We start from the raw sequence: 26,486 nt of genomic DNA, 5'->3' as shown, positions 1-26,486 counted from the left end.
AGACGCTCCCTATTTCATGAGATCGTGTGTTATCAACACTAGAACAATCGGGATTTCACTCCTACCTAAAACAACCATGGGCGGTCAAAATGACCACCAGTTTTTAAACCCTATATTCTTTCAAGCTAAATACCCAATTGAGATATTAATACACTGTATATGTTAGTATGTCTGTTAGGAAACGACTGACACCAAAATTAACATTTTAACAACTATAATACTGTAGCGAATTCAGGGAGCAGCCGGGACGCGAACCCGGGTCGCTTGCACGACGGGTGACTACGTTAACCAGTCGACTAAAGGGCTCGACGGTTAGCCAACGGGCTAGCGAGTCTACACATTCGTGATCGTTAAATTACTATTTTTCAAAAAATTTAAAATCGCTGCTGTCCAACGCCTGTAAATACTGCAATGCCTCGGTGGTTAACAATGGGTCTGTGAGCATGTAAGAGTGCCTGAGCTCACGAATATGTGTATCTGCGTGCATGCATGCAAGTGCAAGATTATTACACGTTCAAAGTCCACTGACCATGACTCTCCCCTGCTGATTCAATTACACTGGCTTCCTGTGTCACAGCAGATTAATTTTAAAATGTTATTACTAACATTCAAAGCTCTTCATAATCTATCCCCTGCTTTCTCACAGACCTCCTTCAGACTTACACTCCATCTCGCTCCCTGCGGTCTTCACCAGCAGGTCTGTTGGTACTACCAGACATCAACCTCAGCACAATGGGTGCCAGGGCTTTCTCCTATGCTACACCCAAACTCTAGAACTCCATTTCCTGTCACATCTGCTTACTTGACTTCATTACAGAATTCAAAGCTGCTCTTAAAACCCACCTTTTTAAACTAGCATACTTACTTTAACAGCATTAACAGCATCAAATTCATCTTTTTTAACTCCTGTTGATATATGCTCTATTGCTTATTGTGTGTTTTACTGTTGATTGCACTGATGTTTTTTACTGCTTTGTTTTATTGTATTTCATGTAAGGTGACCTTGAGTATCATGAAAGGTGTCTTTAAATAAACGGTTTATTTATATTTATAAGTGGCTGTGTGTGGGTCTTACCAGGGAGAAGAGGTCATTTTGCAGGCCCAGCCTGTCCACCGGCTGCAGAGTAAGGTCTCTGATACCTGGCAGAAGGCTCTCCAGCATGGATGAGCTGTACTGGATACGATAGAAACCTACGGTGCCTGGGTTGATCTGTAGTCAAAACAAAACAATCACGTTTATTGTAACTTCAGTTATACAGCCATGCATTTTAAACAGAAAATGATCACGCAGTACAACAGTAGTAGAGGAACAGTAGAGACTGACATCACAATAAGTGTAAGAGAAATATACAGACTAACAATGTGATCCCCCAATCAGTGGTTAGCAACTGTCTAGACATCCTCTGATATTCCACAAAGGGAAAGAGAGCATATTAGCTGATTTGATGCATTATAAGATCAATAAAGCTAAATTAGTAAATATATATATATATATATATATATATATATAAATAAAAACTTTAAAGAAAGGGAAATGGTATTTCATTCCTCTTCCAAAAGTCCCCTCTCTGCAGATAAAAACTTTGTAGACCATACTTTCTACTAAATAAAGAAAGCATCAACAGGCACACTAACTGCTCAGTTAGCTAGGGACAGGGAGACAGCTTCCCCGTATCCATGGTTATTGCCGACTACCCATCCCTTATGTCTTCGCAGGTGCAGCCCTGATTTTAATCTGTCTCAAACAAATTAGGCTGACTGAAGACAGGTGCTACAGCATAGCTCCTCTATAATGGTTTATTCGGCTATGTTTTGACTTCAGACATCTTTGATGAGGACCATTTAAACTTTAACAGTTACAGTATACCCTCAGTAGTCATTCACTGGTTACATTTTTACATTTCAAGCATTGAGCTGACTCCCTTATCCAGAGGGGGCAGCTGACTGAGCAACAGTTTGTTGATTACCATCATAACAAGCAACAACTAGTAGGGAAGTTATGATTCCAGGTCTTAGGGCCCGGACACTGAACAGGCAATGTTGTCCAAATTAATGACTTGAATAGCCTTTCGACTAGACACACCATGCCCGTCTTAAAAGATGAGAGGGGTTCACTAAAAATGTACAGGTCTGCGTCCGGGTAGCGTAGTGGTCTATTCCGTTGCCTACCAACACGAGGATCGCCGGTTCGAATCCCCGTGTTACCTCCAGCTTGGTCGGGCGTCCCTACAGACACAATTGGTCATGTCTGCGGGTGGGAAGCCGGATGTGGGTATGTGTCCTGGTCGCTGCACGAGCGCCTCCTCTGGTCTGTTGGGGCGCCTGTTCGGTGAGGAGGGGGAACTGGAGGGAATAGCATGATCCTCCCACGCGCTACGTCCCCCTGGTGAAACTCCTCACTTTCAGGTGAAAAGAAGTGGCTGGCGACTCCACATGTATGAGAGGAAGCATGTGGTAGTCTGCAGCCTTCCCTGGATTGGCAGAGAGGGTGGAGCAGCGACTGGCACAGCTCGGAAAATAGGGTAATTGGCCAAGTACAATTGGGGAGTAAAAGGGTGGGGGGGATCCCAAAAAAAATGTCAGCAATGTATTACTCCAGTTTTGTCTTAAGTCACTCCTTTTCAGAACCCTCAACCAAACATATAAATTATAAACAGTAAGGTGCATGTCTGGGCGATCTTCAGTGAAAATGTTGCCCAGACTCACCTTGACCCACTGGTCTGGGCCAACATTGGTGAGGGTGACTGTAGTCTCAGGTCTGTCCAGCAGAACCTTGAGCTTGGTGCAGCTAGGGTCTTCGCTGGTACAGATACTGATTGGCACCATCCAGCTGGGGCAGTCTTCACCTGAAAAGCAGACACAAAAAAAGATCATGATGGGGCAGTTTATATGAATGTATTTTCCCAGTCAGACATAATCAAATGGTTTCTGCACACTTTTTCATGGTTTGTTTAAGCCTACTGAAATGTAGGCTCGGAACTGGAAACATAAATTCAAGACAGCAAGTTGAGAACGCCACAGGACAGTATTTTTAAAAGTCAATTTCAGATACAAACAAGCAGCCTGACTTGACAACAAATTGCATTCTATACAGTTTTAAACATGCTTTGAATAGGTATACTGATGAATAATCAATATACAAATAATCTACCCACAAAATTTTGTTGTTGTGTAACCAAGTGAAACAAATACTTCCTGTGTTGTTGCCTAAAGGCCAGCAGACGCTAGCTATGTTTACATGGAGCCTAATATTCCGATTATGAGCAGTGCCCTTGCCTTCCAGGAGGAAAGGGCACTGCCCCATGGTGACCAGCAGCAAAGTTTGAGTCTCATTTGTTATTGTTTCTTGTTTTCACAAATCATTGGTAGTTTTTGTTTATTGCTGAGGTGCTTGTTCATGCATCGGACTACAAGGCAACATGATGGGTGTACAGGGATTAGTTTTATTGCTTAGAGTTATTTTGTTTGCAATCAACGCAGCAAGCGAAGCAGCCGGCAAATCGGATTCACACATACGCTACAGCTGAGACTTCCTCCTGCATCACAGCTTCTACTCAAGTGACTGGCATCAGCCTGATGCAAACATCCCTGTGGGGATTACAAGGCATTTTTTTTATGTTGGACACAAGAGGAAAAGAGGAAGAGGGGAGGGGTGGGACAGAAACTTAGAAGGAAGAAAACAAAAATTCCGCTCTCAACCATTATTTTTTAAAACGTTCAATCGATTAAAGGAAAAGTGGACGAGCTTCGAGCAAACACTTGCTACTTGTATGAATGTAGGGACACTTGTGTTCTCGCCTTTTCTGAAATCTGGCTTAGCAAGACTGTGCTGGACTCTGACATTTGTACAGATGGATTTACTGTCACACGTATGGACCAATACAGCGAGACCAAAGGAAAGGAGAAAGGAGGGGGTGTGTGTGTCATGATAAATGACAGGTGGTGCAAAACAATGGTGGTGAGAAAGATCTTTACCCCTGATATTGAACTTTTATCAGTGTCCCTGTGCACCTATCTTCCATGTGAGTTTCCACAAATATTTCTCACTTGTTTATACCCATCCAAAAGCAAACACTGATAAAGTAGCAGGTATCATTTTTAATATTACCCAATATTTGATGAAATCTCCCCAGATGCACCCAAGTTCATAATGGGTGATTTAACTGTACCCTGAAACGCACACTGCCTACCTATTCTCAGTATGCCAGTATGGTATAAGAACAAACAAAACCACTTGACCTATGTTATGGCTCCACCCCTAAGGCATATTCACCCATGAGTGTTGGTGTGTTGCCTGACGGTGACCCATTAAAACTGACAAAAGCTAAATAAAGCCTCTATCGCAATTATTTACATGGTCACTAAGTGGCTAAGGCCCCCCTGGGTGGCTCAGACCACAATACTGTCCTTCTTAGACCCACGTATAAACAGATTCTGAAGAGGGTGAAGCCTGAGGAAAAGCAGATCAACGCACGGGATGAGGACAGTGTTGAGCATCTGAAAGGGGGCTTTGAATGCACATCATGGAATGTTTTTGAGGATTCTTCTGCCGATTTAAATGACATGACAGAAGTTATCTCAGGTTACGCAGACCTCTGTGTGGGTACGGTTATTCCAACAAAGACCAGCAGAGCGTATCCAAACCCTTTGTCAACCACACCTTTGTCAACCACAAGCCATAGTTGACAAAGGGTTGAAGGAAGTACTAAATGAGAAAGAGGGTTTTTGCTTCCGGAAGCCTGCAGGACAAGAAGGAGATTCAGCACAAGTTAAACAAGGAGCTCTACAAGGGCAAATGCCAGTATAAGGACAAGGTACAGCCTACCCTGGCTGAGGGCAAAGCTAGGGCTGCATAGTGTTGAAGAAATCACGCAGCCCTCACACTTAGAGACCTTTTTCACTGATTGTAAACCATTCTATTCACCGTGGGAATTTCCATCATTTATTCTGGCCGGTGTCTATATCCCACCCCAAGACCTGTGTTAAAGAGGCGTTAAACACCTGGCTGATCAAATTACAAACATGGAGTGCAAATATCCAGACAGCCCTACTTATTATCCTAGGCGATTTTAACAGAATAAACCTCAGTCACGAACTGCCAAAATACAGACAACATGTTAAATGTCCCACCAGACAAAAACACTCTGAATCATTGCTACACAACATTACAGGACACCTAGCATGCTGTCCCCTGTGCAGCCCTGGGTCTCTCTGATCACTATCTGATTCATCTTATCCCAACCTACAGGCAGAAAATAAAATCTGCAAAGCCTGTGGTAAAACTGTGAGGAAATGGACCAATGAGTCAAAACTGGAGCTCCAGACCTGCCTCGACTGCACTGACTAGAGTGTTTGTGAGGCTGCATCTACAGACCTTGACGAACTTACTGACACTGTGACATCTTATATCAGTTTTTGTGAGGGCATGGGTGTGCCCACAAAAACTTTCTGTACCTTCAACAACAATAAGCCCTGGTCCACAGCAAAACTCAGGCAGCTTCGTCAGGCCAAAGACGAATCCTACAGGAGTGGAGATAGGATCCGGTACAGCCAAGCCCACAAACACTGGATCACAAACACAAACCTCACGCAGTTTATCTTTTTGATTCTGTTAAACAACCTGTTCAAACTCCTCCCCTCTGTCAAGCACTACAAAGCTACTGGACCCCAAAACAACCAGATATAAAAACAGTTTATTTCCGCGGGTTCTCATTCAAATTAATGCTTAACACTGTCAATAAATCCAACCATTTTGTACATACTGTACTGTACATTGTACGTATACTGCTACGCTCTGTCATGTACATCTACCTCAGGGCATGTATGTAAGTAACTTGCTAACATCTATTTCAACATCTCTGATATATTCTCTGCACCCTCTGCACCATAGCACTTTATCGCCTCTTATTTCGGCTGTATATAGTCAATCCTTGTGCATATATCTGAAGATTATTGTGTTGTAGTGTTGTTATTCTATGTTAAGTACACTGAGAGAGATACGAAACCGGAGTCAAATTCCATGTTTGTGCAAACCTATATGGCCAATAAAGATGATTCTGATTCTGACAAAGACCATAGCAAATGCCACCTTTAGGGGAGGGGAAACAACTGGATCCCTGTCCGGACTGAGAAGGTGCGCCTCTCTTCAACCAACAAGCTGAAAGAAATTTTCACCTGCTTCAAGACAGGGGGCAGCAAAAACATTCCTGCTTGGCAAGCGATGGACAATGCTGGGATGGAGAAAACACACAACACTCATCATCGAGGAGGAGGTAGTGCAGCGAGTGTTTGAGAGCACTAACACACGAAAGAGCCCAGGGCCCGATAACATCGGTGGCAGGATGTTGAAACACTGCTCAGCCCAACTGAGTGAGATTTTCTGCTCCCTCTTTCAATGCTCATTGGATACCCAGGTAGTCCTTTCACTGTGGAAAACATCAATCATGGTCCCCCTTCCCAAAGTCCCTCATCCATCCTCTTCTAATGACTACCAGGCAATTTCCTTCACCTCACAGGTAATTTAATCTCTTGGAAGGATTATCAAAACCCACAATATTAACTCATGTAAACAGGACCTGGACCCACTACAATTTGCTTATTGCTCTGCAAGAGGGACAGACAATGCCATTGTAATACTTTTAAACTTTCTGTATATGCATCTGGAGGGTTTTAAAATACATGCATGAGTCCTCTTTGCAGATTTCTCTTCTGCATTTAATACAATCCACCCATTAATCTTGGCTGATAGACTGAAAGAACAGTTTGGTCTGGACTCAAAACTCATCACATGGCTTTTGGATTTCCTCATGGGCAGATCTCAAAGGGTAAAAGTAGGCAACACCTTGTCAGAGGTGCATTTTACCTCTACTGGCACACCATAGGGCTGTTTGCTGTCACCTTTGCTATATATTTTATACACAGATTGTTGTCGCAACAGATAACCGGGACACCATATAATTAAGTTTGCGGATGACACCGTCTTGGTCTGAAAAGTGGAGCAGGATGATGGCGATCATGGTCTGGTTCCAAATGACTTCATCAACTGATGCTTCACATTAGAATCTGAACACATCCAAGACCAAAGAACTGATTTTAGACATGATGCGCCACCACCTACTCTATCTAGGATCAGAGGAGAAGAGATCGAGGTGGTGACGGAGTATAGGTATCTCAGTCTTATTATTGATCACAAACTCTCCTGGGACCAATGTGCTGATGCTATTTTTTTTAAGAAGGGCCAACAGCACATTTACTTTCTTAAAAAACTGAACTTTTTTAATGTTGATAAAATTCTTACTCTATTTTCAAATCTGTTATTGAGAGTCTCATCACATCTCATCTCCAGCTGCTTTTCCGGGGTCGGGTCGCGGTGGCAGCACGCTAAGTAGGGCACTGCAGATGTCCCTCTCCCCAGCAATGCCCTCCAGCTCCTCCTGGGAGATCCCAAGGCGTTCCCAGGCCAGATTGGACATGTAGTCTCTCTAGTGCGTTCTGGGTCTACCCCGGGGTCTCCTCCCAGTTGGCCATGCCCGGTAAACCTCCAAAGGAAGATGCCCAGGAGGCATCCTAATCAGATGCCCGAACCACCTCAACTGGCTCCTTTCAATGCAAAGGAGCAGCAGCTCTACTCCAAGCTCCCTGCGGATGTCCGAGCTCCTCACCCTATCTCTAAGGCTGAGCTCAGACACCCTACGGAGGAAACTCATTTCAGCCGCTTGTATCCGCGATCTCACCCTTTTGGTCATGAACCAAAGCTCATGACCATAGGTGAGGATTGGAACGAAGATTGACAGGTAAATTGAGAGCTTTGCCTCCCGGCTCAGCTCCTTCTTCACCACAATGGTCCGGTACAACGTCCTCATTACTGCAGATGCTGCACAAATCCGTCTGTCAATCTCCCGCTCCATCCTACCCTCACTCGTGAACAAGACCCCGAGATACTTGAACTCCTTCACTTGAGGCAACAACTCATCCCCAACCTGAGGGAGCAATCCACCATTTTCCAGTAGAGAACCATGGCCTCAGACTTGGAGGTGCTGACTCTCATCCCAGCCATTTCACACTCAGCTGCAAACCGTCCCAGTGCGTGCCGGAGGTCGCGTTCTGATGAACCCAAAAAAACCACATCATCTGCGAAGAGCAGAGATGCAATTCTGAGGTTCCCAAAACAGACACACTCCTCACCTTAGCTGCACCTCTAGATCCTGTCCATGAATATTACAAACAGAATCGGAGACAAGGGACAACCTTGGCGGAGTCTGACACCCACCGAAAACATGTTTGACCTTGTGCCAAGAATGTGGACACAGCTCTCACTTTGGTTATACAAGGACCGGATGGCTTGTAGCAACTGCCCTGGTACCCCATACTTCTGCAGTACCCCCCACAGAGTGCCCCGGGGTACACGGTCGTAAGCCTTCTCCAAGTCCACAAAACACATGTAGACTGGCTGGTCAAACTCCCATGCGCCCCTCAGCACTTGTTGTTTCACGGCCAGGACGGAATCCACATTGTTCCTCCTGGATCTGAGGTTCGACAATCGGTCAGAGCCTCCTTTCGAGCACCCTAGAGTAGACTTTCCCAGGGAGGCTGAGCAATGTGATGCCCCGATAATTGGAGCACACCCTCCGCTCCCCCTTTTTGAATATGGGAACCACCACCCCAGTCTACCACTCTACAGGTACTGTCCCTGACCTCCACGCAACACTGAAGAGGTGTGTCAACCAAGACAGCCCAACAATGTCCAGAGCCTTCAGCATCTCAGGGCGAATCTCATCCACCGAGGAGCTTTTTAACTACATCAGAGACCTCTGTCAGGGATATGGGTGGGGCTTCCCCTGATTCTTCAGACTACCTCCTCCACTGAGGACATGTTAGTTGGGTTCAGGTGCTCCTCAAAGCGTTCTTTCCACCACTCGACAACATCCCCAGTCCAACAGTATCCTTTGTTGTTGTACTGTATGCTGGTATGGAGATTCCAAAACCACTCACAAGAACAAATTAGGAAAAACTGTGAAGACTGGTGGGAAATTCATGGGGGAGCAGAAGGCTGACCTGTACCACCTGAACTTGACCAGGCTGACTGAGAAGGTGGACAAGGTCTGCATGGATACATCCATTTCACTTTTAGTGGCGTTCCAGCCCGTCCCTTCTGGTCAAAGGTATAGATACCTAAAGATCAGAACCAACTGAGCAAAAAACTCATTTATTCCCATGGTAATCAAACTCATTTAAATAAGATGCAGTAAGACATGGGAAGTCTTAGGAAATACATGGGTACATAGAGGATGTGCAGTATACTCACTATTTATTTTTATTACAATTGTTGATATACAGTCATCGACATGCACTTTAAATGCCTGCCTGGACTGTGATGATATCTATGATGGCTGCTACAGATGATCTTAGACTATTGTTGTTTTTGTTTATCTGATGTGCTTTAAATGCGTCTACATGTTCTGTGCTGTACCACAAATTGCCTCCTGGAGGACATTAAAGTTTTCTAAGTCTAAACAGGCCCAAACTTATTGAAATTTCAATCGGGTTACAAACAGGCCCAAACCTATTGAAATTTCAATCGGATTACAGAGGGGAAGTTATAACCTTTTTATAAACCGATGAAAAGAAAAATTGTACCACGTAAATGATTTAACCTGATTACTTTCTGTGCATGCCCTCCATCTTGATGTAAATGCGTGGGGACCTAATGTTTTATCGTAATGTAATGTTTTGCTTCCATTCAACATCAGAAAATTCCAAAAGTACAACTCTTCCCAACCAATGTTTGCTGTGGACCTTCATCCACTGATTTCTGGTCTTACAATGCAATACAACACAAACAACTTTAATAATCCCGCTAGGGGATATTTGTTTGGAGCAGCTTGTTGTAAACAAAACAAATTAACATGCAAACAAACAAAAACACAAAGAATAAATAACACTCCAGGGAGCCAGATGTGGAATGAAACCTATAAAATCTATAAGTAATTAATAATGTTGATAGGCTAGATAAACATGGCAAACACAATAAAACGATCGGATAATAAAAAAAAAAACTACTGAGCATTTAGTAGTCAAATTGCATTCAGAGTAATGGTTAGTTTTACAAGCAGGTAAAAGATAACGACACCCTAATGGCAACAGAGAAAATTCCCTTGCAAGAACATGTCCAGAAAAAGACAAAATACTTGCTGCTTTCTGTAGGATTTGTTTGTTGCAAAAAGAATTCGGATTTCGTTGTTTCACTCCGGTGATCTTAGAACAGATTTTAACAAAACCATTTAGCCTGTTTCGGTCTTTTACCGTGAACACTCTTTGGCTGCATCTCTGTTACATCTAAAATCGTAGGCGGAGGCAGGCGCAGTAAGGTTATGCATTGTGAAGTACCATGACCATAAAGGTCCTCTTGTGCTTGCCTTCTCCCCTTCATTGCTTTCAGTAGGAATAAGCATGCGTTGTTATCAAGCTGTTGCTTCAATTAGAGCAACACAATCTACGACTACTATGACTTTCGGCTTCTCCCGTTAGGGGTCGCCACAGCGGATCATCCGTTTCCATTTCTTCCTGTCCTCTGCATTTGTCACACCAGCCACCTGCATGTCCTCTCTCACCACATCCATAAACCTCCTCTTTGGCCTTCTTCTTTTCCTCTTCCCTGGCAACTCCACATTCAGCATCTTTCTCCCAATATACCCAGCATCTCTCCTCCACACATGTCCAAGCCATCTCAATCTTGCCTCTCTTGCTTTGTCTGCTAATGGCAACTATTACACTGAACAGACGATAGATATCCATCTTCAGGGAGCTGATCAAACACATGCCCAAGAGATATTTCTGAATGGGTTGGTGCTGAAAGGTAGCTATTGAGGAAGACGAATGCATAATGTATTTATTCATCACTTTTGCACATGTCACACAGCTGTTACGCACTAGAACGACCGGGATTTCACTCCTACCTAAAACGACCATGGGCGGTCAAATTGGCGGCGGGTTTTTAAACTCTATATTCTATCATGATAAATACCCAATTGAGATATTAATGCATTCCATATGTTAGTATGTCTGTTACAAAACTGACACCAAAATTAACATTTTAACAACTTTAATATTATTTTTCGATTTAAAATGGCCACTGTCCAACACCTGCAAATACTGCAATGCCTCAGTGGTAGTCATGGTGCATCTGAAACGGCGCCTGTAACCAGACATGCTGGCAACAATCAAAAATCAAGTTTAGACTATTACTCTGCACTGGAGAAGGCTAGTTTTTTTTTGAGGAGCAATGAACTTTGCAAAGAAGGGTATCCGGGTAGCATAGCAGTCTATTCCGTTGCCTACCGACACGGGGATCGCCGGTTCGAATCCCCGCATTACCTCCGGCTTGGTCGGGCGTCTCTACAGACACAATTGGTCGTGTCTGCGGGTGGGAAGTCGGATGTGGGTAAGAATGGGGTAACTAGCCAAGTACAATGTACAATTGGGGAGAAAAAAGGAAGAAAAAAAAAGCACTTCGTGAAAAAAATGATATAACCAACACATGTCGTAGATAGTGACATGATGCGCACGATCATGTGCAAATTACGTGCGGTCATTTTGACTGGTCATGGTCATTTTAGATAGATCTTATCGTAACTTTTTTTTGTGAAATTGCCTCCGCCTCCTTGCCTCCTTCCCTCATGATTCAAGAATCAAGATTCAAGAGTTTTATTTGTCACATACACACAAATACGTACAAGTCCCGAGTGCAGTGAAATGAAAAAAAAGTGCAATGTGCAAATTTCGGGGGTCATTTGCACATTTCCCAATCCCCACTCCTCGCCTGCCGCCCAATGACTGCTGGGATAGGCTCCAGCATCCCTGTGACTCTGAGAGCAGGATAAGTGGATGATGGATAATGGAATCCATGGAATGGAATATGCAATTTTAGGAGCATTCAGGGAGCGGCTGGTCTGTATCTTTTTTTCCCACAAAGTTATTAAACTTTGAAAATCCAGTCTTTGGCCGTTCTAGTATCAAATGCGTCAGTGCATGTAAACACCAGATTGTATTAGATCACATCCCATGTGAACAGTTGACCCAAAGTCTTCATTTGGAATGATTTCAATCAGAATGCAAAAAGTGTGCATGGAACTGCAGCTACTGCTGCAGAAAGAGTGGCAAATCAAAAAACCCAAGACATGGGCCACAAGTTGTGCACACCTGAAGCATAGCTGAACCCCAAACAAATGTAAAAAAAAGGCACTGTTGTCAGCAGTACAAAACCAGCAAAATCCTTTTCCCCATAGGAAAAACAAATCTATAGACGATTTGGAGTAGAAAAGGTCTGAGAATTACAATTTTTCAAGTAAACGCGTCAGCTCCAGGCTACTTAATTCTGGCGTGTGGGCTTTGTACTGAAGTGAAAACATTCTTTTTGAGTCGTGTCAGAGTGCGGTGGCCTTAACAGTTTGTGGCAGAGTGGTGTGGTTGCATCTGTCTTCAGTCAGTGTAATTGGCTCGAGGAAAGTTAAAATCACAGCTGCACCACCACAAGGACAACCGGGGACAATGAGAGGGTAAAAGTCATGGACCTACACATGGCAGCCACTCCCTCTCGTCAAAAAGACTCTGATGACATCTGGTTGTTTTAATTAACCGTTTTAATCCTTGGTGTTTTTAAATCTGGCGTTTTAATAAATGGGCTGCTGAGCCCTCAACTACTATCTTCATCTGTCAAGAGAACCCCAGTTGTCACGAGTGTTGTCACACAGTTCTTCTCAGATGCAGAACTGACGATAAACAAACCTACAAGGAAGACTGATCCCTAAATACTACTGATACTGCTCAATAAAAACACATGAACTCACCGCTTTTGTTTGCACACCCTGGTGATATTACGCAGCTTGTGTTTAACAAGGCCTCAAACAGTTCTATTCATGAGTAGGTCAGCCAACTTATTTGGTCCCTAGCGTCACAAGCCATCATGTACACTTGTGTGACTCATCTGGCTTGAAAGGCAAGCTGGGCTCTGCAAATATCAATTATTTCTTTGTTAATTTGAGAGCCTGACGATCAAGTAAAATCTTTATCCCTTGCTTTAAAGGGAGAGTTCAGGTTTCAGGATTACTCTGTGTCCTATTTACATAGAGTTAGACAAACTGGTAGATACATTTACCATATCTGTGCATGCAGTTTGAGGGTACGTTGAATGGTGAGTTCAGCCTAGTGTACTTTAATTGCTGGATGTCTACTGTGATAATTAGCAGCTCCTCTCAAAGAATGGAAATACATGATCTCCAAAGTATCTCTGAAGCCAATCATTTATAGTTTTTACTTGTTCAGCCGAAAGTAGTAGTAGTAGTAGTAGTCTAGTGTTCATTTTTCTTAACCAATGTTTTGTCTGCCTCTCTCTAAATAGGACACAGTAAAAACCCAGAAAGGGAACCATGCTTTAAGTTATTTTCAAATCCTATTCGACCAAGACCTGCAACCGACACTCACCATTATGTGGTCCACTGGCACAGAATTTCTTCTGAGAAATCTTGAGGATGCGTTCATCACCTTGCTAGAAATAGAATCAGCGTGACTGTGAGTGTATGAGATGCTACAGTTAGTGTACCTAAACAAAACAAGCAAGGTGGGAGTTTAACATTAGCCTGCAGCCAAAGACTCGTAGTTCTACTTTTGTAACTCATGATATTTTGACGGCTTGAAAAAAAATTTGCCAGCTAATATGCTCAGTGTCTGGTTAATTCTAGAATCAACCAGTCTATCAGCTGTGAAAAACTGTTTACTTTAATGAACAAAAATTTAACATCCTCTATGAACAGAACTGAAGAACTTAATCAACCTCAATTTGTGTTCAACAAAAAGCAGAGTCCAGCTCACCTGTTCCTGATCCACAACAATAATAGGGAAGCCCATTTGCTTAGTCCATGAGCCCATTACAGCGGCGATGGGTTTCCCACTGGCCTGTTCCAGACAGTCCCACAGGTCCTCTGTAAAAAAAAACAAAAAAAACAAAAAACAAAAAACAAAAAGGGGGTCGGGGGCAATCAGACAGGAACCAATCAAATCAAATCTGGCCCTATGTCAGGTTGTTGCTTTGTCATTAAAGACAAAACTCACTACCAATTTCAGGGCTTACCTGTTGATGCATTTTTATGTTGGAACTTCAAAAGATAAGCGTTCATTCCTTTCCTAAAATCCTATTGAGAAACAGAAATGGAAAAAAAAGTCAAACACAACCATAAAAAGGGACATTAAACTTGCTTCCAGTCGAGAAACAGTTGTGCGTGTGAGAGGACTCCTGACCTCGTCTCCTATGTAGTTGTGCAGCATGCGGATGACAGATGCTCCTTTGCTGTAGGAGATAGCGTCAAAGATCTCATCTACCTCTGATGGATGGCCAACGTTCACCTGCAGCACAATGCAGCACAGCACAGGGTCCAGTCAGACTAGTAAACAGACATAGAGCTTTACAATAAAAAAGGAAAGTGTCAACCTACAATTGCAGGTTGCATTCAAAGAATATTTATATTTATTTTCCCATTAGCAGATTTTCTAAAAGTTGCCCTATACTTAGTAACAGTTTGAAGATTAGAAGTAGGTGACAGTCAATTCCCAGATACTCTGACCATAAAGAACCTGTTCCAAGAACACATTAACTGTGCTGAGAGAGTTTACAGTTTGTGCATTTGAGCAGAGACCCTAATTTAACTCAGACCTCATTGGCAAGCATCATTTAGAATCACACAAGAAAAACTTCACTGATCACGTCATTATTTAGAAACTTACTAATGAATCTTCTCACTGGGGGTTACAGTTCAATGGGGGCAATTGTTTGAGCCTTCAAAATCATATCTCTTTTTCACAAAATGGAAATCTCATAGTACAGCCACAGATACCAGGATATTATGGATAGAGACGCACAGATTGCAATTTTCTCGGCCATTCTGATTTTTTAAAAAACATTTTTAAAGTCTGACCTGCCGATTCCAATTCTGACCCCCCCCGAACTATAACTGACAGCATACACAAACACTTTTGTAACTTTTTTCTTTAACGAAAATTTCAATTTTATGTTCATGATAAAACACTGACTATTAAATTACTTTTATATTTTTTCCAAAACGGCACCAGGTTACAGGACCTTGTCTCACGCTTACGCAAACAAATCTTAAATAAAAAAGTGGTCCAGTTGGGGGCGCCCCAGTGGTTTGCCTGGTAGAGCGCGTACCACATAAGGCTGAGTCCTTACCACAGCGGCCTGGGTTCGAATCCAGCTTGGGCCCTTTGCTGCATGTCATCCTCTCTCTCTCTCCTGCCTTTCCTGTCTCTCTCAACTACCACTATCTAATAAAGGCAGAAAATGCCAAAAAAGATTGTTAAAAAAAAGTACTCCAGTTTACTGGACATAGCTTTTTTGTGCAAATAAAATTCAACTGAAAACTACAGGCGTGCACTCAGTAGAGTGTAGATCTCCGCCAGGCAGACATATCTTCCCTTCTCCGATGTTTGATTTTCACAAAAAAACCACCCCTTGTTTCACTTACCGGGAGAAGGGAAATACACGCACAAACAGACAGAAAAAACAGTGGTTTTCCTGCCATTATAAGACTTTTGCATAACACTCAAGTAGACTGAACAGAAAATATGGGGGGCAAAAAAAAAGTTTTTAACATGTAGCGCTAAAGCTAAAAAAATCTAGCAAATAAAAACGTTATGCCTGTCCAATTTCATCTGGAACAGTTTTGCAGGTGACATGGTAAATCCCAACCCTCTGTAAACTTCCAGACTTGTGAGAGCAGGAGATCCTGTGGCCTGGCAGGACCGTAGCGTTGGCTATACAATCGGGAATCAGGAACAATTTACTGTCATCTCATTCATGTACTTATGTACACAAAAGAGACAACATTTTGTTTCTCCCAGCCCACAGCAGTGCAACACAAAAGACAAAAACACATATCCAAAACCTCCCCAAAATGAAACCACCAAAAAAATACAAAACCACTGAGAACAAAGCAAAAAAACCCAGTCAACAACACAGTACATTCAGTAAATTTGCAACACAATTCAAAAATTTCACTGTCTAAGAGAACCAACACCAGTCAGGATGACTGTCGGAACTGCCGGTCTGCATGGGCTAGCAATTAGCTTAGCCTGCTCCACTTCTGCGTACTGTCAGACCACCCTCAGTGTTTCCTCTTCGGGCACAGCCTCGGTCAAGGCCGTGGTCTTCAGGCCCACATGATGCAGCAGACCAAGCTCCCTCAGCCGATCCACCGCTAGCTCTCCCTGCCAGATACCTTCGACACACCTCCCCCACACTCCATACGATGACACAAATGCAGATGCAGACAAAAACACTGCATAACCGACGCTAGGCGAGGCTGCCGCCAGACCGCCCTCAGTGTTATCGGAACTGCTGGTCTGCATGGGTAAGCAGTTAGCTTAGCCTGCCCCTCTCCAAGCCGATCTAACACCACCTCTCCCAGCCATCAAACGAAATCGACAATCAGACATAAACCCTCATACAAGTTCTTCACACGATGACACAAACTCAGATGTAGACATGGACAAAGACACTGCATAGTTGGCACTGGGTGAGGCTGCCGCAAACCTGAGTCCATGCCGCTATCTTCCCACACCTAGATGCTTTCAGATTAAACAAGTCTGTAGTATGATTTTAAGGGTGTGGACGTAGCAAGAAAAATGTATTTGTAGAAGTGCAGAATAAAATCATGCTTAACTTGACAGAAAGAATGGTTTACAACATTTAAACATTAAGATATATGTGACTGCACTGTGAGTTGACTGTTTACGGAAAGGAAATGTATCATGGTTTTTGAAGGGTTACATGATAGTCCCCCCCCCCTGGACAATGTTGAAGATCAGCAAGAAAAGATTCAGCATAGTGGTAAGTTTCTCAATACTGAAACAATAAATTCAGTTTTTAATCAATTCTAAATTATGCGCAACAATGTTTTAATGAGGTCTGGCTTCAAAAAAGCAAACCTATCCTTAAACCCTTAATTGCTAAAAAAATGGCAGATTCTGCATCTGATCACCATGGCCATCAGCACTTGGACTGAAAATGTGTCCTGATTGGAGAGCAATCCAACTGTGCCTTATTAAGTAAAATTATAATGTAAATGCACCAAACCACAATGGAGAAAGATTGCAGAGTGACTGCTACCTCACTGAGGTGGTAAGAGCCACACTGTGGCTGCAAGTGCCCCATATGTGAACGGAACCATTTCTTAAAGCCACATAGATTATCACTAACCCCTCCCCAAAAGATTACACCCCTGACAAAAATGAAGGATACAATCAGGAAGAGGAATTTCAACTAGTCTTTGAGTAGTGCAATAAGATTTCTGTCTAGCTATTAAGACACATTTTTGATCACAGGTGTGTAATGTGGATCAAACATTTTCAAATATGATCTTAATACATGTTGCATAAAAGCCAAATGTAGTGTGCCTATCTGCAGGTCATATGATATGATGTTAGGCCCACCTCAATGGGATGACTGTTGTCCAGTGCATCCAGGTCCAGGGCACGGGTGTAGTCAGCAGAGACAAACTGGGTCCAGATGTCATACTCTGGGAAGCAGTGGTCCACACACAAATACTCGATCCATGAGGCAAAGCCCTCATTAAGCCACAGGTGGGTCCACCATTCCTATGGGGAGACAAACACAATTTAATGACCAGTTCTATGAGGATTTCCCTACAAAAAAAGATTTAATATTCGAAGAGCACCAGCCAGTGTTACAATAGCAAAGGTTAGTTAATATTCTAAATGCTGGTTAGACAATTGGATAAAACTTGTGGACTGTATTCTAAGAAAGCCACACAGATATCAATTCAATGACCCACTCTAGTGTTGTACACCACTGCTGAAATTTTTTGACCAGGTAGGACAATCACTGGCATAGCATCAAACACATACATGATGGAAACAACTCCAGCAGGAAAAAAGACTGCAACATTATGTTGATGTGGCGATGCTGCTGTTGGACAAACAATTAATATTACAGTAGAACAGTGATCCCATGAAGTGTGATTACACCACCTGTGTTGGTTTAGATCTGAAGATCCCATTTTTACAAGGGTGTGGACAATTACCAGTCAGCTGATGCCACACAAGCCACAGTGGCTGCTACACCTTGCTTATTGTCCAAGAAAGTCAGTTGCAACAGGCTAAATTCTCTCTGGCTCCTACATCATACTATATTGGAACATTGTTCTACAGTAATAGATTGTCTCTTCAGCAGAATCACCACATTGTCATCAAATTTCAAATGGATAAAATAGCAAGAAAAATCATAGATGGCAGCTTTAACTTACAATATTACAATTTCATTTAGCAGACGCATTCATCTAAAATGATGTACATCTGAGAGTTAATACAACACAAGCAAGGATCTAGTCAGGAGACAACGTAAGTGCCAAAAACCTAGGTTCAAAGTCCGATAGGACATTGGTGTCAACAGGCAGTGCACAAAGGCAATGCATAGGGTGCAGAAGCATTGGATTTTGCTTCGTTTTTTTTTTATTATTATTTTTATTAATACCATCAGGTGTGGAGGTGTTCGTGAAAGAGCTGGGTCTTTAGCTTCTTCTTAAAGATGGAGAGGGACTCAGCAGATCTAATGGAGTTTGGTTAACTTGTTCCACCACCAGGGAACTACAGAAGAAAAGAGTCTAACTAGTGACTTAGGGCCCCATTGTGGAGGAAGTGCCAGACGCCTTTCATTGGCAGAATGTAGTGAGCAGGACCTGAATGAAGGAGTTCAGGCAGGCGGGAACCGTTTCAGTTGCTGTTTTGTAAGTGAACATCAAGGTTTTGAATTTGAAGTGGGCAGCAACTGGGAGCCAGTGGAGGAGTATGAACAGTGGAGTGACATATGCTGTTATAGGGTTGGTTGAAGACCAGATGTGCCACCGCCTTCTGGATCATTTGCAAAGGTTTGAAAGTGCGTAAGAGGAGACCTGCCAGTAAGGAGTTGCAGTAGTCAATGCGTGATATTACAAGAGCCTGTACCAGTTCAAGTTCAAGTTCTTTATTTGTCACATGCACAGAAATACAAAGTAAAACATGCTGTGAAATGAACAGGGGTACTCCGCCTGTCATTATGTGAAAAAAGACATAGGCCTAGATAAAAGACAAAAGATCAGTGCATTTTTTCCCTTTTTTAAAGTCAAAATAAACAATAAATAAAATTTAAAAATAAAAAAAAAACTAGCTGTCTCAAATATGTGAAAGGTCGTATATGTTGAGAGTTCTTATGGCCTGTGGATAGAAGTTTCTCTTTAGTCTCTCTGTTTTGGCCCTAACACTACAGAGGCATCTACCAGACCCCAATAGCCTGAACAGTCCATTGTTAGAGTGAGAAGTATCGCTCATGATCTTCTTGGCTCTTGTCCTCACCCTTCTGGTGTAAGTCTCCTGCAGGATGGGGAGGGATGTTCTGGTGGTGCGTTCAGCTGAACGTACCACTCTGCAGGTCAACTCAGTCACGGGCAGAAGAGTTTCCATACCAGGCCGTGATGCAACCTGTTAGGATGCTCTTCACAGCCGAGGAATAGAATGTCTTCATGATGGAGGGTGAGACCTTGAATTTCCTCAGCCTTCAGAGGAAGTAGAGCCTCTGTCTGGCCTTCTTTACAGTGTGCTGAGTGTGAAGAGTCCAGGTGAGGTCCACAGCGATGTGTACGCCGAGGTATTTAAAGCTGGAGACCCTCTCCACAGGTTCCCCGTTGATCTTTAGTGGGTTGTATCCTTTCCCATGCTGTCTCCTGAAGTCCACCACCTTTTCTTTGGTCTTGCTGACGTTCAGGGTCAGGTTGTTGGACTGGCACCACTGTGCCACGTCATCTACTTGATTCAGATAGGCCGTTGTGCTGCATGCTCAGACAGGTAGAGTCTAATTTTTCTGATGTTGGCCTTAAAGGTTAGTTGGTCATCAATCATGTCACCCAAGTTTCGAGCAGACCTTGTGGGCATGAGTTGGGTTGATCCGAGCTGGATATTGATCAGTTGTTGTATGGATGGACTGGCTGGGATGACAAGTAGCTCAGTCTTAGATAAATTAAGATGAGGTGGCATTCTTTCATCCATGCAGCGATATCAGCAAAGCAAGACGATATCCGTGCCGAGATTGTGAGGTCATCTGGCGGGAATGATATGAAGAGCTGGGTATCGTCAGCATAGCAATGGTATGAGAAACCATGAGAATGGACTGATTGGACCAAATGAGGTGATGTACATGGAGAAGAGACAGGGACCGAGCACTGACCCTTGAGGCACCCCTGTGGATAAGCCGTGCGGTTTGGACACTTCTCCCCTCCAAGATACTCTAAAAGATCTCCCCGAGAGGTAGGACATGAACCAGCAGAGGGCAGATCCTGAGATACCAAGCTCAGTGAGTGTGGAGAGGACGATTTGGTGGTTAACTGTGTCAAAGGCAGCTGACAGATCTAGCAGCAATAAAGCTGAGGACTGACCAGCAGCTCTAGCCAAACGTAGTGATTCCATTACCAACAGGAGTGCAGTCTCAGTAGAGTGACCCTGCTTAAAGCCAGACTGATTCAGATCACACAGATTGTTCTCAGAAAGGAATTCAGAGACATGGTTAAATACTGTGTGTTCAAGTATTTTTGATAGAAAGGGGGGAGTGAAACCGGTCTGTAGTTTTTAACCTGGGCTGGGTTGTGTGTAAGTTTTTTGAGCAGCAGGGTGACCCAAGCTTGCTTAAATGCAGTGGGGAACACACCCGTTGTAAGCGAGGAGTTGATGATGTGTGTGACTTCAGGGTTAAGTGTGGAGGAAATGGTCTGTAGGAGGCTGGATGGTATCGGGTCCAGCAGACAGGTAATGAGAGAAGAGTCCAGCAGAAGCCTGGAGTTTTTCTCCTCGGTCATGGAGGGAAATGAGGTAGCTGGCAGCAGCAGACAGAGTTGGTCAGGCTCAGAGAACTGGTCACTGATGGCAGAAACCTTATCAGTAAAGTATGAGGTGAACATGTCTGTCTGGAGTGAGCAGAGAGGAGGTCAGAGGAGGAGGTGGATTGAGGAGTGAATTAAAAGCAGAAAACATTTTTTGAGCATCAGTAGCACCACAGATCTTGTTCTGATAGTAAGTGGTCTTAGTTGTTTTTAAGCTGCAGGAGAATGATGCTAGGAGACACTGTAAGTCACTGAGGTCAGTGGACTCTGGTTTTACACCCTTTACTCTCTGCTGCTCTGAGCCCCGCCCTTTGCTCTCTGATGACCTCAGTGAGCCATGGATGGGGGGGGGGGTTACAAGCAGGTTTGGACACCAGAGGGCAGAGATTGTTAAGAGAGGAGGCTAGCAAGGAACAGAGTGTATCTGTTGCCTCGTTGACAGAAAGTGAAGAGAATTCACTATGAGGAGGCATGAAAGCCAATACCTCACTGGAAAGCTGGGTTGGTGTAAGGGACTGGATGTTTCAGTGGAAGGAGACATTTGTGGAGGAACATGAGGATGTTCCAGTAAGGAGGCCGTGAACTGAATAAAGAAGTGGTCTGACAGATGTAGGGGGTGACAGTCAGATTTGCTGTGGAGCAGTCCCGAGTCAAAATCAGACCAAGAGTATTGCCCACTTTGTGTGTGGGAGGGGTGGGGACCCATTTGAAGTCAAGAGGACAGAAGAGACAGGAAGTCAGTCGCCTGGGTTTTGTCAGTATGGACATTCATGTCTCCCATGACTATCAGTGGTGTGTCATCATCAGAAATGGCTGAGAGTAACATGTCTAGTTTGACTACAAAGTTCCCCAGTTGACATCCTGGTGGGCGGTATAGGAGCAGCAACCATGATTGCATGGTATTCAAAAGAGGAGGTGTTGCTTAGCAGAGAAAGCTTAGTGAATTTCCAGTCTTTGGAAATGAGGACACCCGTACTGCCTTCACACCCAACAGAACGGGGTGTGTGTGAGAAAGCAGTGTCAACAGAGAGTGTGGCCGGTGTGGCAGCGTTTTCTGGACGTATCCAGGTTTTGGTCAGGGCTAGTACCCGAATGTCTTGACAGATTAGCAAGTATTTGGATGAATTTTGCTTTATTTACAGCCGATTGGCAATTCCATAAGCCAAAAGTAAAGGAGGAATGAGGAGAGGAGGCGTTCCTGAGTGAATAGAGGTTCTCAGGGTTGCACTGTCTGTGATAGATGTGATTTTTTCGACAACCTTGAATGACAGGAATGTCTTTGTAGCACATGGTGGGTGAGGCAGGCAACAAGAGAAAATAGTAGAAAAGGGAATTACCAGTCAGTGTCCTTGCTCGGTGGGCTTGCACAGGTAGACTCGCAAGTCTTTACCCAATTCGGCTTTAACACAATGAGGGCTGACGCTACAGCACAGCTGTGTGTTTAAATACCAGAAAGTACCACAGCTGAATCAGGAACACTGTCATTTCACTTCATGCACTTGTATACATGAAATGAAACGAAATGCCATTTCCCCCAGCCCACAGCAGTACATCACAAAGACAAAAACACATAGAAAAACTACAAGAACACACATACCCAAACTAACACATATATCCAAACGAAACAAATAATCACTGCCCCCATCTGATTTTCACAACAAAGGAAGCAATAGAGAGTGTGACCAGTGTCAGCTGACCCACCTATTGACGCTCAGAGAGTGAAACTAGCAAGTACTCAGCCCAACAAAGCTTGACAACGGCCTAAATCTGAATCAAAACTCAAAACAAGTTTCAAATCACTTACTAACCGACAGCAATCTTCTATGTTCAAGATCAGAGCTTGTTCTTCTAAGGAATTTTAATTAACTTCCTACAGTCATAAACAAAAAATATACAGGAACTGCATTTCAAAGTCAACATCGTTATGAAAAAAAACAAAAAAACAAAAAACAAAACAAACAAAAAAACAAACTAGGGCTGTCCTGTCCTGAATACATTTTTTCTGGGCTCTGGCTCTCCAGTAGTCATCAACAGCGAATATTCAAAGCTTCAGCCAGTGTGTGTGTGTGTGTGTGTGTGTGTGTGTGTGTGTGACTATGACTCGGGAGGGACTCAGCCAGATATTTCTCCATTCTCGACTGAGATGGACAGCATAGCGCTGCAACATGTCTTTTGATTTAATTTTTAAGGATCCTGTCACCCTACAGTATTGTTTGTATTGTTATTTGTTAATAAAAAAAATAAAATTACAAAAAAATTTGGTGTGTTTTATGCATGTTTGTAATCCCGAGAGGTTTGGTTGAACGAAGTCCTATCTATGCACTTTTTGTGACATAACAGCTTGTGACCACTTTTTCTTATCATGTATAAATTATAGACCTACATAAATGCTCACTGGAATAGGCTCTGAATCTGAGACAACGCCTGCCAAAGCACGGTGAAACAAGCACAGAAGTGCAGAAAATGGCATATTAACGCCAACAAATTTAAGATTTATAACGATAAGATTTATATTTGTTTATAATTTCTTTATTGTCGTTTCTCAGTACTCGTATACACTGAAACACAATTTGTCCTCTGCATTTAACCCATCATTACAGAGCTGAGGTCTTCGGCATTTTGTCTTCCCTTTAATGGCCAAGCTGAACTTAAACTTGATGTCGCTAAGTGAGAGGGATGTCATGCGCACAAGCTGAGATGGTATATATTTCCACATTTTAAAAGTGTAATTAACAAGTATAAATATAGTACAAGAGTGTTCTGACAAAATGTATTTCGCCTTTATTGACACCCTACATCTAGCAAAAAAAAACAACAAAAAAACAACAAAAAAAAACACAAAAATATCAACCTTAATATCTGAACCCCAAAATTGAAAACCGAATACCTACCCAATGAATTAATATCTGAATAGTCGACTATTCGGGTCCAGCCCTAAAAAAAAAAACCAAAACAATTGCTTACCACCATTGGAGCCAATAGCTTTAATTTACAGCTGTGCAAGTGGTTAGCAACAACTTTACTAAACAAATGTCCCAAGTCAAAATGAATGGTTTTCATTTTTAAAAAACTAAATATAATTTGATTCCTACAACTACACCTCTGAATCATGCTTTGTGACCATTCATCCATCCATTATCCAAACCGCTTATCCTGCTCTCAGGGTTGTGGGGATGCTGGAGCCTATCCCAGCAGTCATTTGGGCAGCAGGTGGGGGGACACCCTGGACAGGCCACCAAGCCATCACAGGTCCCGGCAGAGATAAATAAAAACTAATTCAAGTTAATTTAATGCTGTGGGCCCTAGTGTTAATGTCAAACATCAACCATTTTGCACTAAGTAAAAGGCTTCCCTGTGCAGTTAGCAGCAAAAGTTCGCTGATAAATCATTTTCATATCTAAGCGATACTGGCATCATAATCGAAATATCCCCGACTGAATCGATATTGAATCAAATCGAAATAAAACTGGAATCAAAACTGAATCGGGAAATCAGTGCCAATTCCCAGCATTACACGCGTCACCGATGGGAGAAATTCCCTGACCTCCGACTTTGCATAACATGCCAACATAGGCACCGATGAGTCCAACATACATATGTAGATAACCTATAAGATGTTTCCAGTCATCCTGTTTAGCTGATGATTGTGTCACCATCTGGCTCTCTCTTCTTGAGGACAAGCTCAGAGGACAGCGTGTGGTGTAACACCGTGGTATCCTGGCTTACACACCCTTCACCTGAAAGCTTTTGTGCTGTCAGAGCATAGCGTCTAACAGGCTGCTGACAAAAAAAGGGGTACCCCCAAAGGAAGGGATGGTGTGATAAAAACAAAATGACTTCAGAGGAATTTTGTCCAAATGTGTAATCAAAGTACCTAGTGTAGTTATAGTATGCACTTGTTCATAAGGTACAGCACACAGCATAAATGAGTACACCCCTCTGAAGCTTAACAGATTCAGCTATTGTTCTTTACAAAAAAAGACATATTTGTCATTGTACAAAAGAGGGCAAGGGTAGAGTAGGATTAGCAAATCACTGTCATTAAGTCAGAACACAGTAGCAAAAGTGATACAGAATTTCAAAAAGGATGGACTTGTGACAAGCTCCCTGAAACTTTCAGGCCGTTGTAGTAAGTGTTCACTTTGGGATTAACAATTTCTACTGAATAAAGGTACAAAAGAATTGCAAAGTAAGCGCCTGAGAGCTGGCAAAAGCTGTGGAAAGCCAAACTGGTGTGACTGTTTCATATCACATAGTAAGACGCACCCTGCATAGAAGTGGAACATATGGTTCTTGTCGGCCACGCAGTCAACCACTGCTGAAGCCAAAGCATAAGAAAGCTAATTCATCCAGGTAGTGTAGTGGCCTATTCTGTTGCCTACCAAAAGGGAATTGCTGGTTCGAATCCTCGTATTACCTCCGGCTTGGTTGGGCGTCCCTACAGACACAATTGGGCGTGTCTGCGGTTGGGAAGCCGGAGGTGGGTATGTGTCCTGATCACCGCACTAGCGCTTCGTCTGGTTGGTTGGGGCGCCTGTTTGGGGGAGAGGGGGAACTGGGGGGAATAGCGTGACCCTCCAATGTTCTACATCTCTCTGGCGAAACTCCTCACTGTCATCACTGTCAGGTGGAAAGATGCGGCTGGCGACTGCACATGTATCGGAGGAGGCATGTGGTAGTCTGCAGCCCTCCCCACCTTGGCAGAGGCGGTAGAAGAGACGGCTCGGAAGAGTGGGGTAATTACTTTTTACATTACAGTCATTTAGCCAATGATTTTATCCAAAGCGACTTACAATAAGTGCATTTAACGTAGGAAATCAGGAGAACTACTAGTCATCAGAGGTCATAAGTGCATCTTCTCTCTAAACAAGCATCAAAGAACAAAACCTGTGCTAAAGTAAAAGTGCAAGAAAGGGATTTTTTTTTTAAATGAGTGAATACAATAAGTGCTCAGAGCAAGTAACAGGATAGTAGTTCTTGAAGAGGTGAGTTTTCAACCTACGCCGAAAGATGGGCAGCGACTCCGCTGTCCTGACATCATTGGGGAGTTCATTCCACTACTGTGGGGCCAGGACAGAAAAGAGCCATGACCGGGTTGATCGGCAGCAGGGGCCTCTGAGCAACGGGGCAACCAGGCGTCCCGAGGCAGCAGAGCGAAGTGGTCGGGCGGGGGTGTAGGGCTTGACCATGGCCTGGAGATAGGAAGGAGCTGTTCCTTTCACTGCCCTGTAGGCTAGCACCAGTCTTAAACTGGATGCGAGCAGCTACTGGGAGCCAGTGTAGGGACATGAGAAGGGGAGTTGTGTGGGAGAACTTAGGGCGGTTCAACACCAGACGAGCTGCAGCTTTCTGAACAAGCTCCAGAGGTCTGATGGCCAATGCTGGGGCGTCAGCAAGGAGGTAGTTACCGTAGTCCAGCCAGGAGATGACCAGAGCCTGGATGAGCACCTGTGCCATCTTATCGGTGAGGAATGGGCAAATCCTCCTGATGTTATAGAGAAGAAATCTGCAGCAGCGAGCAACCGATGCAACGTTTGCAGCAAATAACAGTTG

At 43.4% G+C, this 26,486-nt stretch overlaps 1 protein-coding gene across 2 annotated transcripts in view; it reads right to left on the bottom strand.

The window, feature by feature from the left end:
- Window positions 1-26,486, bottom strand: part of npepps (aminopeptidase puromycin sensitive) — a 60,993-nt gene that overhangs the window by 14,768 nt on the left and 19,739 nt on the right. For both annotated transcript variants that reach the window (XM_056279876.1, XM_056279877.1), the window contains exons 10-16: window positions 17,500-17,664; window positions 14,293-14,397; window positions 14,126-14,186; window positions 13,867-13,976; window positions 13,480-13,543; window positions 2,707-2,846; window positions 1,076-1,210 (exon numbers count right to left, since the gene is read on the bottom strand). In XM_056279876.1, coding sequence (XP_056135851.1) covers window positions 1,076-1,210; window positions 2,707-2,846; window positions 13,480-13,543; window positions 13,867-13,976; window positions 14,126-14,186; window positions 14,293-14,397; window positions 17,500-17,664 — 780 coding nt within the window. The remainder of the gene's footprint in view (window positions 1-1,075; window positions 1,211-2,706; window positions 2,847-13,479; window positions 13,544-13,866; window positions 13,977-14,125; window positions 14,187-14,292; window positions 14,398-17,499; window positions 17,665-26,486) is intronic.

This window comes from Lampris incognitus, chromosome 5, assembly GCF_029633865.1.
Source record: "Lampris incognitus isolate fLamInc1 chromosome 5, fLamInc1.hap2, whole genome shotgun sequence".
In the NCBI taxonomy this organism is placed as follows: domain Eukaryota; kingdom Metazoa; phylum Chordata; class Actinopteri; order Lampriformes; family Lampridae; genus Lampris; species Lampris incognitus.
This window is presented reverse-complemented; position numbering and strand designations above follow the sequence as displayed.